General features: G+C 33.2%; 1 protein-coding gene across 2 annotated transcripts in view; it reads left to right on the top strand.

Moving 5' to 3' along the window:
- Window positions 1-14506, top strand: part of LOC114325672 (serine/threonine-protein phosphatase 6 regulatory ankyrin repeat subunit A) — a 314485-nt gene that overhangs the window by 182184 nt on the left and 117795 nt on the right. For both annotated transcript variants that reach the window (XM_028273796.2, XM_028273793.2), the window contains exon 8: window positions 3120-3295. In XM_028273796.2, coding sequence (XP_028129597.1) covers window positions 3120-3295 — 176 coding nt within the window. The remainder of the gene's footprint in view (window positions 1-3119; window positions 3296-14506) is intronic.

Below are 14506 nucleotides of genomic sequence, written 5' to 3'. Positions count from 1 at the left end.
TCAAAAGCTGCACTGGCACATCTCAGTTGGCACAGTGCTTTAATGATAATCGCTGATGATTGTCGATGTAAGAAAAGTGATCCATGTTTTTAAGACTTTCATCATTAACTGTGATAGATGGTTCGGATGCGTTAGATACTGGTGAAGGCTAGTAAAGGACCTGTTATATGCCTGTATAGGTTACCCATGCTCATGTTATTATCTGCATACTAAAGCTCGATTACTGAATTTAGAGACACTTTGGTTTTCCCGTGGAGTCTGTTAAGGTTAACCAGTCTTACGACAAATCAGTATAATATTTTTATAACTGGTGATAAGGTTTTCCAAACATAATGCATTACTGTTTCTACGAAAATGAAAAACAATGTCGGAGCAAATATATACAACTGTTTAACACCCGCGGTAATCTGAAAAGGCTTAGTGGTTCCATCACCAGTACGAATGATGGCAGTTATATTGTCATGCTGTAGCCGCACTGTGTTAATAAAATTTTGAGGATATCTAACAGAGGTTAAGATGTTCCAGAGTACTTCTTTAGTGAAACAAACGACCATACCAAAGAAATCGGAATTAGAATAGAAAAGGCTAGAAGTGCATTTACTAATATGAAACAAATATTATGTAGTAGAGACCTCAGCCTAAATCTTAGAAAGCGAGTTAAATGTTATATAGTAATAGTAAAATGTTATGTATTTTCTGTTCTCTTGTATGGTGTTGAGACATGGACTCTCAATAAACAATGCCTTAATAGATTGGAAGCATTTGAGATGTGGACGTATCGAAGAATGCTGACAATCTCCTGGACAGACAGAATAACCAATGAGGAAGTACTAAGGAGAATACAGAACAGCAGGGAGATACTGGATTCCATCAAAATAAGAAAACTTCAATAATTGGGTCATATAACACGTGGTGACAGATATGAACTCCTAAAATTAATTATGCAGGGAAAGATTCAAGGAAGGCGCAGCATAGGTAGGAGAAAAATGTCCTGGCTGAGAAATCTCAGATAATGGTTTGGATGCAGCTCAACTGAACTCTTTCGGGCTGTAGTATCAAAAGTGAGAATAGCAATAATGATTTCCTACCTTCGTCGCGGAGATGGCACGTAAAGAAGAAGAATACTTCTTTGTTGACAGGGTCGAAGGCCTCAACACGCTCTATAAAGGCCATATCGACCCCTGCATAGAATAACGTTATAACTAACATTTTTGGCGATTTTGAGTTACAGTGTTCTTGTACAACTTTTTATGCTCTATCTGCCAATATGATTGGTGTGGCTCTAACTGCATTTATAAGAAAGATTCCGAATGGAGTAATATCGTAAATACAAAAAATATTTGAATTATTTGTAGAATAAGCGATTAACTACAATAGTTACAATTTTATTCGCCGCACTGGCTCCTTCTTCTTCTTTGAGTGCCTCTCCTATCGGAGATTGGATATCATTAGGGCGATTCTAATTTTATTTACTGCTGTTTTGAACAATTCGTTAGTGGTACAGCCAAACCACTCTCTCAAATTTCTCATCCAGGACATTCTTCTACGGCCTGGATTTCTTCGTCCTTGGATTTTTTCTTGCATTATATTTTGTAGGAATGTGTACTTTTGTCCCCTCATCAGGTGGCCTAAGTATTCAAGTTTTCTCTTTTTTATATTCAGTAGAACTTCTGGCTCGTTATTTATTCTGCGTATTACTTCTTCATTTGTAATTTTATCCACCCAACTTATTCTTAGTATACGGCGGTAGCACCACATCTCAAAGCTTTCAAGATTTTTAATATTCCTCTGTTTAAGAGTCCATGACTCAACACCGTAGAGCAAAGTACTGAATACATAGCATTTTAAGGAGCTTAGGAGCTTAGGAGCACTGGCTCCTAAGTTCCGATAATTTTGTGCAGGTAGATAATATATGTATGCCATATAAGAACATCGTAAGGGTAGTTACAATATTATCCGATGAACTTTATATTTATATCAAAAACTGTAACTGCCACAGTTCAAATACCTATTCTTTAATCAAAAAAGGTAGACCTTATTCTAAATAAAAGAGGAGTTCAACATTAAAGTTTGATGTTTTAAGCATTTTCTTCGCTTGCTTTTTCAGACCTTCCTTTCCACATATCCGTTTAATTCCAATATAATCTCGCCTTTCTGAAATTTGATTAGAAATTTGATTGTTCTTCTACTACCAAATCTTCTGCAGTAGAAATATTTTCTAGAGCATCTTCTGGCAGTGATGAAGTTTTGAAACCAATTTTGGCAGCAACCACAAAAATAGCTTCATACGGACTGCACTTGATGCCAGAAGGGTAAGCTCGGTTATTTGCGAATTGTACAGATCGAAGACCCTCTGACAACTTGTTTGTTTGGTTGCTTTCCATTTAGGAACTTAGTATATTTTCAATGTCTTTATCCGCACGTACAACAGATCCTTGTGACTGATTGTGTCTTGGCTTACCGTGCACTATCTTCAAATCTTTCCACATGGAGCACAGTTCTTCTAAAATTATGTTGGAGAATTCTCGTCCATTGTCGCTTTGAAGAATACTAGGAGCTCCTAATGCAACTTGTTATATATATTATAACAAATGTTATAAGTGATAAGTGATCTTGGTAGACAAAAATGAACTCGACTTAATTATCTACTTGCTTCCACACAGATTCAAATAGATCGTTATGATTGCTACAGTTATGTATTGTGGCATTCCGCTTACGTGTCGATCGTTATAATTTGAATTTTTTACTTTTACCAAGATCCTCTGGGAAATATATAGAATTACCGGTAAAAGTAGGAAATAAATTAATTTTAAAGAATATTTCTTCATTTACCGTCGACTCTGGTAATTGTATACAATTACCGGTAATTGTGTACAATTACCAGATTATCTACTTTTACCGTAACATATACATTGTAAATTATGATTTGGGAGTGCTCTTAGTAGCATTTAACGTGTCTTGGTTTGTTTATTTCTACTGCATCTTGATTCTAAATTTAGTATAGTAATTCTATTTATATTTCTCTAGTAATTCTAAAGTTTATTATACATATCATATAAAATTTTACTACTTAGTGTGTTGGAAATTTGTGGATAATAATTTCGTAAAATCTTCTACAGCTGCCGAAAATGGACACGCGAATATCATTGAGCTCTTGGCCGACAAATTTAAAGCCAGCATTCTCGAGAGGACAAAAGATGGTTCAACGCTGATGCATATTGCATCTCTCAACGGGCATGCTGATTGCGCAATGATGCTCTTCAAAAAAGGAGTATATTTGCATATGCCAAATAAGGTAAGTACATTGTTTAACGTTTTTCTAATCTGGATTCATACTACTAACTGTTAGATTTAGTTTAAATGGTAGAGTACCTACTAAAATAGTTATCTGTACTATTGTTTTCACCCAATTTTGAAAAAATGTGAAAACTTTGTATTATCCACGTCCGTCTGTCCGTCCGTCTGTCTGTAATCACAACTCCTCCGTCAATATATTAGCTAGAATGACAAATGAGGTGTCAACTGAAAGCTGCTAATAAAAGGATGGTACTAAAGGTGAGATATTTGACCTTGGCGGTCTGTCCGTCGGTCTGTCCGACCGCGAATATAACTCCTCCATCATTATACCAGGTAGAATGACAAATGAGGTGTCAAATGAAAGCTTATAATCCAAGGATGGTACTAAAGGTGAGATATTAGACCTAGGCTGTCTTTCCGTCGGTCCGTATGACTGCGAATATAACTCCTCCGTCATTATACCAGGTAGAATGACAAATGAGGTGTCAAATGAAAGCTTATAATCCAAGGATGGTACTAAAGGTGACATATTTGACTTAGGCGGTCTGTGCGTCGGTCCCTCCGACCGCGAATATAACTCCTCCATTATTATACCAGCTTGAATGATAAATGAGGTGTCAAATAAAAGCTTATAATCCAAGGATGGTACTAAAGGTAAGATATTTGACCTAGGCTGTCTTTCCGTCGGTCCGTACGACCGCGAATATAACTTCTCCGTCATTATACCAGGTAGAATGACAAATGAGGTGTCAAATGAAAGCTGATACTCCAAGGATGGTAGTAAAGGTGAGATATTTGACCCAGGCTGTCTTTCCGTCGGTCCGTACGACCGGGAATATAACTCCTCCGTCATTATACCAGGTAGAATGACAAATGAGGTGTAAAATGAAAGCTGATAATCCAAGGATGGTACTAAAGGTGAGATATTTGACCTTGGCGGTCTGTCCGTCGGTCTGTCCGACCGCGAATATAACTCCTCCATCATTATACCAGATAGAATGATAAATGAGGTGTCAAATGAAAGCTTATGATCCAAGGATGGTACTAAAGGTGAGATATTTGACCTAGGCTGTCTTTCCGTCGGTCCGTACGACCGCGAATATAACTTCTCCGTCATTATACCAGGTAGAATGACAAATGAGATGTCAAATGAAAGCTGATAATCCAAGGATGGTACTAAAGGTGAGATAGTTGACCTAGGCGGTCTGTCCGTCGGTCCGTCCGACCGCGAATATTACTCCTTCATCATTATACCAGCTAGAATGATAAATAAGGTGTCAAATGAAAGCTTATAATCCAAGGATGGTACTAAAGGTGAGATATTTGACCTAGGCAATCTTTCTGTCGGTCCGTACGACCGCCAATATAACTCCTCCGCCATTATACCGGGTAGAATTACAAATGAGGTGACAAATGTCAAAGTTTAGTAAAAATGACTCAAAATTAGTAAATTCGTATATCAATCCACGCAAAGTTACACGTAAAATTCAAATATCGTCTTCCAGTTCTACTTTCGATTACTTTGGGTGAAAACCTAGGACTTAAGAAGTCCAATTACTTGTAATGAATATAAGTTGCTTTTTGCAGTTTAGGACCGTGTAATAACAAAATCTTGCAGAAAAGTGCAAGAGTGGTTAACATATTCGCATCAAATAATTGTATATACAATTTCCACCTTCTTCATCTTAAAGTGCCCTCTCCTCAATGGAGGTTGGCTACTACAGTGCAAACTCTTCTCTGTCTTTAGCTGTTCTTATTAGATATTCAAAATTTAGTCCTAGTCCTCTCTTGCCCTCGATCTTTTGTTCCACTATTAGTTGAGCATATTGGTACTTATTATTTCTCAGTTTGTGGCCTAGGTGTGATGTTTTTCTAACTTTCACTGTGTTGAAAATTTCTCTATTCTATGCAGCTCTTTTTCGTTTGAGATACGAGATGTCCATGAAATTTTGAGAATTCTCCGGTAGATCCACATTTTAAAGGCCTCAAATTTATTTACGGTTGATGTTTTAAGAGTCCACATTTTAACTGCACAGAGAAGAGTCGACCAGACGTAGCATTTTAATATACGTAGGCGAATTTAGAGTAAGTAATAGTCAATTTCTCCCGCTAATTTAAAAACGTTTGAAAAAAGACTTGTGAAAAGAGAAAAACCGTTTTAATCATTGACATTATGTCGTTAATCTGAATACTTTTAACTATGGAATATTTAATTTAAACCCACCCACTGCTAGGTGATGAGGTTATATAGCAAGTACTTCAAAGTTCTGTTACGCCAGCCTCCCCATCCTAGCGGGAAGCCGACCAGTCTTTTCTAGAAAGTCTCTGCGTCTCTGCGTGACGTCACGAAAGAGTCCCCCTCTATGTTCCACTCTAGTACATGTAAGGGAAAACCAGCTAACCGGATATAAAGTAGGTATATAAGATAATAGTTTAGATTTTAGAAGCAGTCTGACTGACTACACAATTCGCTTCCACCTCGAACGATCGTCCATCATAGTTGGGACAGTGGGTAGCCCCATTGTTCTTAAATCCTAGAGCATATTGTCTCTCCATCGTATTCGTGGGCGTCCTAAGGGCCTTCTTCCTGTGGGGGCTTCCTCCCAGATCAACTTGGCAAGGCGGTTATTAGGAAGTCTATGGACATAGCCAGTCCATGTTAGACGCTGAGATTTAATTTCTTGGACTACGTCGCTTGCCTTATACCTCAACATTTGTTCTCATTCGGTATTGGTTGCTATTAGGGTCATGATAAGATAAGTTCCAAAGATCCTTCTGAGGATTTTTCTCTCAAAACAGCTGAGTTTCCTTTCAATTGCATTGGTCAGAGTCCACGTCTCACACCCATACATGAGCACCGGTCTAATCACTGTTTTATATATTCTGATCTTTAATGCTTGTGTAAGGCTCTTAGATTTAATAGTATTGTGGAGGCTATACATACATCTGTTTGCTGGCTGAATTCTCCCTTTAATCTCTTCCGTGCAGTCGTATCGTTATCTGCAGTCATCGTTGCTCCAAGGTATTTATGTCTTGGGTGTGTTATGATTGGGTATTATTGTCGAGAAATATAAATAATTGTAATTAATCATGTTTTAGTGTAAGTAGTGTTAAGTATAAATACATTGAAATAAAAACTAAATAAAATAATTGTTAAAGTCATGAATAAATTGGAAAGTAAAAACGATAGAGTTCACTGATGATGGTTTGACAAGACCAAAAAACTTGGTTTTAAAAATTTTAATTTTAGTATCCATTTTTAATAAAATGGATACTAATAATTGCAACATATGGGTCATTCAATGAATATCCGACTCTATTGGATTACCTCGACAACGAATATTTTACTGTGCAAAATATGAAGAACGAAAGTAAATTGAAAATTACATTGTTGTTTATTGGAATGCCTGGAATGTTGAAAATTGGAAGCCTTGGAAGGACAATGTGGAGTTCGAATCGGGGGAGAAACTATTAACAACATCAGATATGCAGACGACACCGCGATCATGGTTGAAAATATCGAAGATCTTCAATTCCTTATAGATCGAGTCACTAGAGAATGCTCCAATAACGGACTTAACATAAATGCAACAAAGACAAAATTACTTGTGGTTAGTAAACAAGACGTCGGCCCTATGCAACTAATTGTCAATGATGAATCAATAACAAAAGTTAACCATTTTAAATACTTAGGATTTTGGATAAACGAGACACTAAATCCGGATAAAGAAATTAAAACTCGTATAGAAATTGCAAGAGGAGCATTTATGAAACTTATATCTATTCTGAGCAAGTCTCAGCTGAACTTACAACTAAGAATCAAGTTCCTAAAATGTTATGTGTATCCTGTATTACTATATGGATGTGAAACCTGGATCATGAAGGTTAACATGATGAACAAATTAGAAGCCTTTGAGATGTGGTCGTATCGTAGAATGCTCAGAATATCTTGGGTTCAACGCATTTCAAACAGAGAAGTCTTAAACAGAGTAGGTCAAGGCGAAGGTGACTTAATGAAGATGATAAAAAAGAGAAAACTTGAATATCTGGGGCATATAATGAGAGGTAGCAGATACAGGATGCTGCAGTTAATACTCAATGGAAAGATCGACGGAAAAAGAGGAATTGGTCGAAAGAAATATTCATGGCTCCGAAACCTTCGTCAATGGACTGGCTTATCAGCAGATCAATTATTACATGCCGCACAAGATCGAGAACGATATCGGCAAATTGTTATGGAAGCTACCCACGCCTAAAAATTTGGGCACGGTACTTAAAGAAGAAGAAGTTTATTGGAATAATAATTAGAGCCATTTACTTTCGTACTTCTTATGTTGCCCAGTAAAATATTCGTTGTCAAGATAATCCAAACAACAACAACAAACACCAAAGACAAGACACAAAAGCAAGAATCTATAAAGCAGCAATTAGACCTATATTGACATACACGGCGGAGACAAGACCTGACACATCTAAAACGAGATGACTACTAGAAACAACAGAAATGAAAATACTCCGACGAATATGAGGGAAAAGTCTTTTGGATAGGGAGAGAAGCGAAAACATAAGAAGATCATACAATGTAGAAGACATAAATGGATGGGTGGCAAAACAGAAACAGGAGTGGAACATTAGTAGAATGGCAGAGGATAGGATAGTACAAATAGCACAAGATAAGTCACCAAATGGACGAAGAAGTATTGGCAGACCAAGAAAAAGATGGTGCGATAACTTAAACAATTTAGGAGGCTAATATTGAAGAAGAAACGGGCTTTAAAGCCTACATACAAGAAGGAAGAAGAGGAAGAAGAAAAAATAATCCAAGAGAGTCGTATATTCGTTGAATGACCCATAAGTATTCACTTCAATGTAAAGTTTCTAAACGACTATGGTATACAGCCAACTCCTAAATTAAAATTCATATTATAGGGGAGTGCATATAGATTTTCACTTCGGAAAAAATCAAACAAGATAGAACTTTTTGTAATTTCATTAAGACATGTTTAATAAACAACATATCAAAAAGTTCTACTCGAGAAGTGGGTGCTTCATTTTTTATTAAACAAATGAACTACGAAATTAGATGTTTTTTTTAAATAACTCCGAAAATATAAATTTTAGAAAAAAACTGACTTGACCATTGAAAAATTCAGAAAATTTTACAAAAAAAACCTTATATAAAGAATTTTCTAAAATTAAATCTGTATCTTCTATAATTTTTTAATTATAACGCTAAAGTCACCCTTCCCACAAACATTGGCGCACTGTAAACTAACGTACGGCGAAGTGCATGGTTGAGTTATTTTAATATAATTCTTTAACTAATGGATCAAATGAAATTTTACAAATTAAACATAAAAGAAAAATAATTAAGCTATCTTATGGTTATAATAGAAAGAAATAAAATGTATGGGCATAAATACGGTGTTGGAGGAAAGTGAGCCTTACATGAATTTTGTTTAAAAATGATTTAAAAATGTGTAACTAATAGAGTTTCTCTTATAAAACTCTCAGTTTTGCACAACCCACCTTTCAAGCAAAAAAAATCTCAAAAATTTAATTCAAATGATATGACGTCTCAAAAAATGTAATTTTTGAAATCTTCGTAGTTTTAGAGAATTACCACCACTTTAAGACGGTATTATTCAAGCTAGAACAGATCTATTACAATTTTGTAATGGCTTTTTTAAAGCTTAGGATGTAGTCTCTAAAATGCACTGAATTATTTTACTGTAGAAATGAAATAAACTATTTCTTTTTAAGAAAATTTAGAAAGATAACAAAATGTAATACAAAAACCGAACATTACCAGCTAAAAAAATGTTTTTACAAAGTGATGAAAACTTTTTTCTGTATAAAATACATTTAATAATAAGCTTTGACAATAATGAATGTTCAGCAAAAAAAAATTTTGAGCTCTTATACAGTATGTCTGCGTAACTTAAAACCTATTGATAACTTTTTTATTATCAGTTTTACGAAAAAAAGGTATTCTTTATAAAATACTCTGCATCGTATATAATCTGAGATGCAATCATCAACTATCAAATTTAATTAATTTTATACGAGGTATGTCAAAAAATATGAATTTCACTCAAGAGTAAAGTACCATTACATTCCACAATATCGAAAATTGTTATTAAGAAAAGTTGTTTGGAATTAAAAAATTTGTTTTAGTGTTCAATTACATCCTTCTAATAAAAATATTGTGAATAATAAAGGCACTTAACTCTTAAGAAAAATTCATATTTTTTACATACCACGTATAAAATTAAAAAAGTTTGATGTCTGATGGTTGTATCTTAGATTTTAGACCAGGGAGAGCATTTTATGAAAATTAACTTTTTTTCGTAAAAGTGATAATAAAATAGTTATCATAATTGTAATAAAATGATGAGTATCCGTAAGTTGAGAAAAAATTTAAATTTTTTTTTTTTCGATTAGAGTGATGTAATTGTATACTTAGACATACTTTCTAATTTCAAACAAATTTTCATAATTGCATTTTTTGATATGCTGGAATATAAAGGTACTTTACTCTTTAACGAAATTCATATTTTTGACATAACTCGTATAAAATTGATAAAATTTGATATCTGATGGTTGAGTTTTAGATTTTTAACTATTCAGAGCATTTCATCCAGAATAAATTTTTTTTCGTAAAATTGATAATAAAAAAGTTTTCCATGTGGTTCTTAGCTACGCAGACACATTGTATAAGAGCTTCTGTATAAGATTCAGCATAATCAAAAACAAAATAGAAACTTATTTGATCAAGGTAAAATATTGAATTTAACGATATTTTTAAAATTATTTATATTATATTTTTATTTATATTATATTATTTATTTTATTTTTTTTTATCTGCGAGTAGAACTTTTTTACTTTAACATGTATATAAACTAACAAAAAAAGTTTCAGAAAAATATAAGCTTGTTTGAATTTTTCCGAAACAATGCATGTTTTCGTTTTATTTGCACTCCTCTATTAAAAAAACTTTGATATAAAAATTACTTTGCTGTATATACTCCAGGGAAATAAGGTTTTTTTCTATGGATGCTATAGAATGTGCAACTTCTCTCACTACTTACATACATTCAAAATGAACAATTTCTCAGGCAGTGAGAAAAGTCGCCCATTGTAGTGAGAAATATTTTTTCTCACGGGTTCACCGCTGGTTTACATACATATGATCGCCATTTCCATGGTAACATGCACAATGCAAATACAAATAATATTTTTGTCAAACAAAATGTCAAACAACTTGTCAAAACTTATCAAAAATTACCTTTTAAAACTGATTAACTGTGGATTATAATTTTAAATAAATAAAGTATATAAATATTAAGAAAATTAAATACCTATGTGCATATATGTATTTTATTTCAATTTAGGCATATAATATACCTAAAAGCACCTAAATTATTTAATTTTGAAGTTTTATCTCTTGACAAAAATGCATCCATAGAAAAAGTACAGTGTACAACACGAGAGAAAATGACATATTTCTCTCTCGCTCGATTTGTTGGCACTCGCCTCGTGCCTCGGCTCGTGCCAACAAACTTCTGCGCTTGTGAGAAATATGTATTTTTTCTCTCTTATTGTACAATATACTATTGTCGGGACACTTGAGCAGCCAGGTGGCAAATGGGTTTTTTGGGTACTATATACCTAATACATTATACATACAAAAATGCCCGTCACAGTTCGGACGAGAATTTTAGTTATTAACAAATAAGGGTCAAAAATGGCAGTTTTTTCGTTTAAATCGCTACAGGTAAAAATAGGATAATTAAATATCTTATTTATAGTATTCTTCTTTAAGTAGATAAGCCAATGTTTAAAACGGCAGTTTTTTAATTTTGGTCCGATAATTTGTTGCTTCGAAAATTGCAAAATAAAACTAAAATTTCGAAAATAAAAAATTTGCTATAACTTTCGCGAAAGTGACCTTACGGCTTTTATATTTCACAAAAAGTTGAGTCAAAGAGTCCATATATCGCAAAAAAAATTTTAAGACGATTCGTTAATTAGTTTAAATTTTATTCAATTTGTTTATCCCAAAGAGCTTTTTTTGTAATGTTATTGTTCAGAAAATAATAATTATATAGAAATTCTGTGAAAACCACATGAAAGAACAATAGTTTTTTTTTTCAAATCATTCAATCGAAGAAAATCATTAGAAAGTAATTTTTGTCACTACGAAAACATTTTACAAAGGTAGAGACATTTTTGGCTTGAAAACAATTGGAATAGCTTTGTTAATATTGACTGTAGAGTAAATTTACCTTGTAATTTCAAAAGCTGGTATTTTTACACAAATTTAAAAAAAAACTTTTCGCCTATGTTAATTTTATTACGGTCAAAGTTAGCCACTTTTATTATTTATTTCACAGTTACTTCAATATACATAAAATTCTCCTGTAACAGTGTTAGTTACCATACTACTCCGAAACGGCTTGGCCGATTTTTATGACATTTTACAAGTATATCCTATGGGACTGAAAATAGGTTTTAATCTATTTTTCATACCCATAAGTTATAAGGGGGGTTGCCCCCCTGGCATTTGTTTAAATTTTTTGGACAAAATTGTCTATCTTAATTTTATATGATGTAGGATAAAAAATACATACAACCCTTAATTTACACTTTTCGATCACTGACCCCTATTTGTTAATACCCATCTATATATTTACATCTATAAAATTCTCCTGTCAAAGTGTTAGTTGTCATACTCCTCCGAGACCGCATGACCGATTTTTATGAAATTATATATGTATATTCGGTAGGTCTTAGAATCGGTCGTAATCTATTTTTCATATCCCTGAGTGATAAGGGGAACTCCTCCTAACATTTTGAAATGATAGGTGGGGATTTACGTACACAACGTACTCTACAAGACTACGAGTACATACAATTTAAAAAAAAATATTATCAAAATCCATCAACAAGCTCTGGAGATATTAATCGCAGCATATGTTTGAAGAATCAGTTTCATTTTTTGAGTGCACGGATTTTAATAATTCATTTCCACCGACCACAAATCGATTTCGTTAGAACGTTATTTTTAAAGCTTTATTAACAACTCTGTTGAAGTTTAAAGTTTACTCAAACTTTTACACATAAACTATATACCTTCAACTTCGAAATGGCGTTAGTTGGGTTGCTTAATTGTTATAAACAAAGTAGCTGTCAATTAAATAAAAAAGTGGCTAACTTTGACTGTAATTAACGTAGGCAAAAGTGTTTTTTTTAATTCGTATAAAAATGCCAGATTTTCAAATCCCAAAGTAGTTTTAATCTACAGTCAATATTAACAAAGTTATTCAAATTGTTTATGAACTAAAAATGACCCTAGTTTAGTAAAATGTTTTTTTCTACAACCACTATTCAAAGTGCACTTTTCTGCACGGTTTTATGTTAGCAAACTTGATATTTTCTCACAGTATAAGATATTTGACATTAGTGTGCAGAAAAGTGACGTTTCTGTGCCGCAAAGTGACGTTTCTGTGCCGCAAAGTTCTTTTCTGCACAGTTGACTACCTCATTCTGAGTAACGTTATATTCTGTTTACATCCGTGGACTACCGCATTCTGAGTAACGTTATATTCTGTTTACATCCGTGGTTAAACTTTAGACACATATATAACCTATAAGACAATTATTATATTTAACTATAGTATACAAACTAAATTATGGATGTTACAACTGTTTTATTTTACAATTTTATTCTTATTAAACATTTTATAATTATCAAATAACCAATAAGGATTTAGCAACCTGTGCAAGAGACGTCGAATGAAGTAGGTTTTGTGTAAATCCGTGACTGCATAAATATAATGTCAATAGTGTGTAATAATTGTTTAAATTTAAACAAATTAAGGCAGTGCATTAATATTTTAACTGATTTCTGTGCAATTTATTTAGGTATAAGGAATTTTAATTGATTAGTAGGTATTAATTAAATACAGTTTAAAATTTATCACATAGGTACCTATTATAATTAATCGTCGTTTGGAAATTGTGATTTTTATTTTTAGGAAAAACTGTGCTTGTAGAAAAAGTATAGTGTGAAACACGTGCAGAAAGGTAATTTCTCACTCGTTTGAATTGCGGCACTCGCTTGCGCTCGTACCGCAACTTTTCAAACTCGTGAGAAATTAGTACCTTTCTGCACTTGTTGCACAATATACTATTCTACAACCACTATTCAAAGTGCACTTTTCTGCACGGTTTTATGTTAGCAAACTTGATATTTTCTCACAGTATAAGATATTTGACATTAGTGTGCAGAAAAGTGACGTTTCTGTGCCGCAAAGTGACGTTTCTGTGCCGCAAAGTTCTTTTCTGCACAGTTGACTACCTCATTCTGAGTAACGTTATATTCTGTTTACATCCGTGGACTACCGCATTCTGAGTAACGTTATATTCTGTTTACATCCGTGGTTAAACTTTAGACAAATATATAACCTATAAGACAATTATTATATTTAACTATAGCATAGAAACTACATTATGGATGTTACAACTGTTTTATTTTACAATTTTATTCTTATTAAACATTTTATAATTATCAAATAACGAATAAGGATTTAGCAACCTGTGCAAGAGACGTCGAATGAAGTAGGTTTTGTGTAAATCCGTGACTGCATAAATATAATGTCAATAATGTGTAATAATTGTTTAAATTTAAACAAATTAAGGCAGTGCATTAAGTTTTTAACTGATTTCTGTGTAATTTATTTAGGTATAAGGAATTTAAATTGATTAGTAGGTATTAATTAAATACAGTTTAAAATTTATCACATAGGTACCTATTATAATTAATCGTCGTTTGGAAATTGTGATTTTTATTTTTAGGAAAAACTGTGCTTGTAGAAAAAGTATAGTGTGAAACACGTGCAGAAAGATAATTTCTCACTCGTTTGAATTGCGGCACTCGCTTGCGCTCGTACCGCAACTTTTCAAACTCGTGAGAAATTAGTATCTTTCTGCACTTGTTGCACAATATACTATTTCGGAATGATATAAACGACTTTTTAATGATTTTTTAAAACACTTTGAAAACATGACTTTTATTCTTTCATGTGGTTTTCACAGAATTGCTATTACATTACTATTTTCTGAACAACAATATTGCGAAGAAAAAGCTCATTGGGATAAACAAATTGAATAAAATTTAAACTAACTGACGAATCGTCTTAAAAAT

This window comes from Diabrotica virgifera, chromosome 4 (assembly GCF_917563875.1).
Source record: "Diabrotica virgifera virgifera chromosome 4, PGI_DIABVI_V3a".
Lineage (NCBI taxonomy): Eukaryota > Metazoa > Arthropoda > Insecta > Coleoptera > Chrysomelidae > Diabrotica > Diabrotica virgifera.
This window is presented reverse-complemented; position numbering and strand designations above follow the sequence as displayed.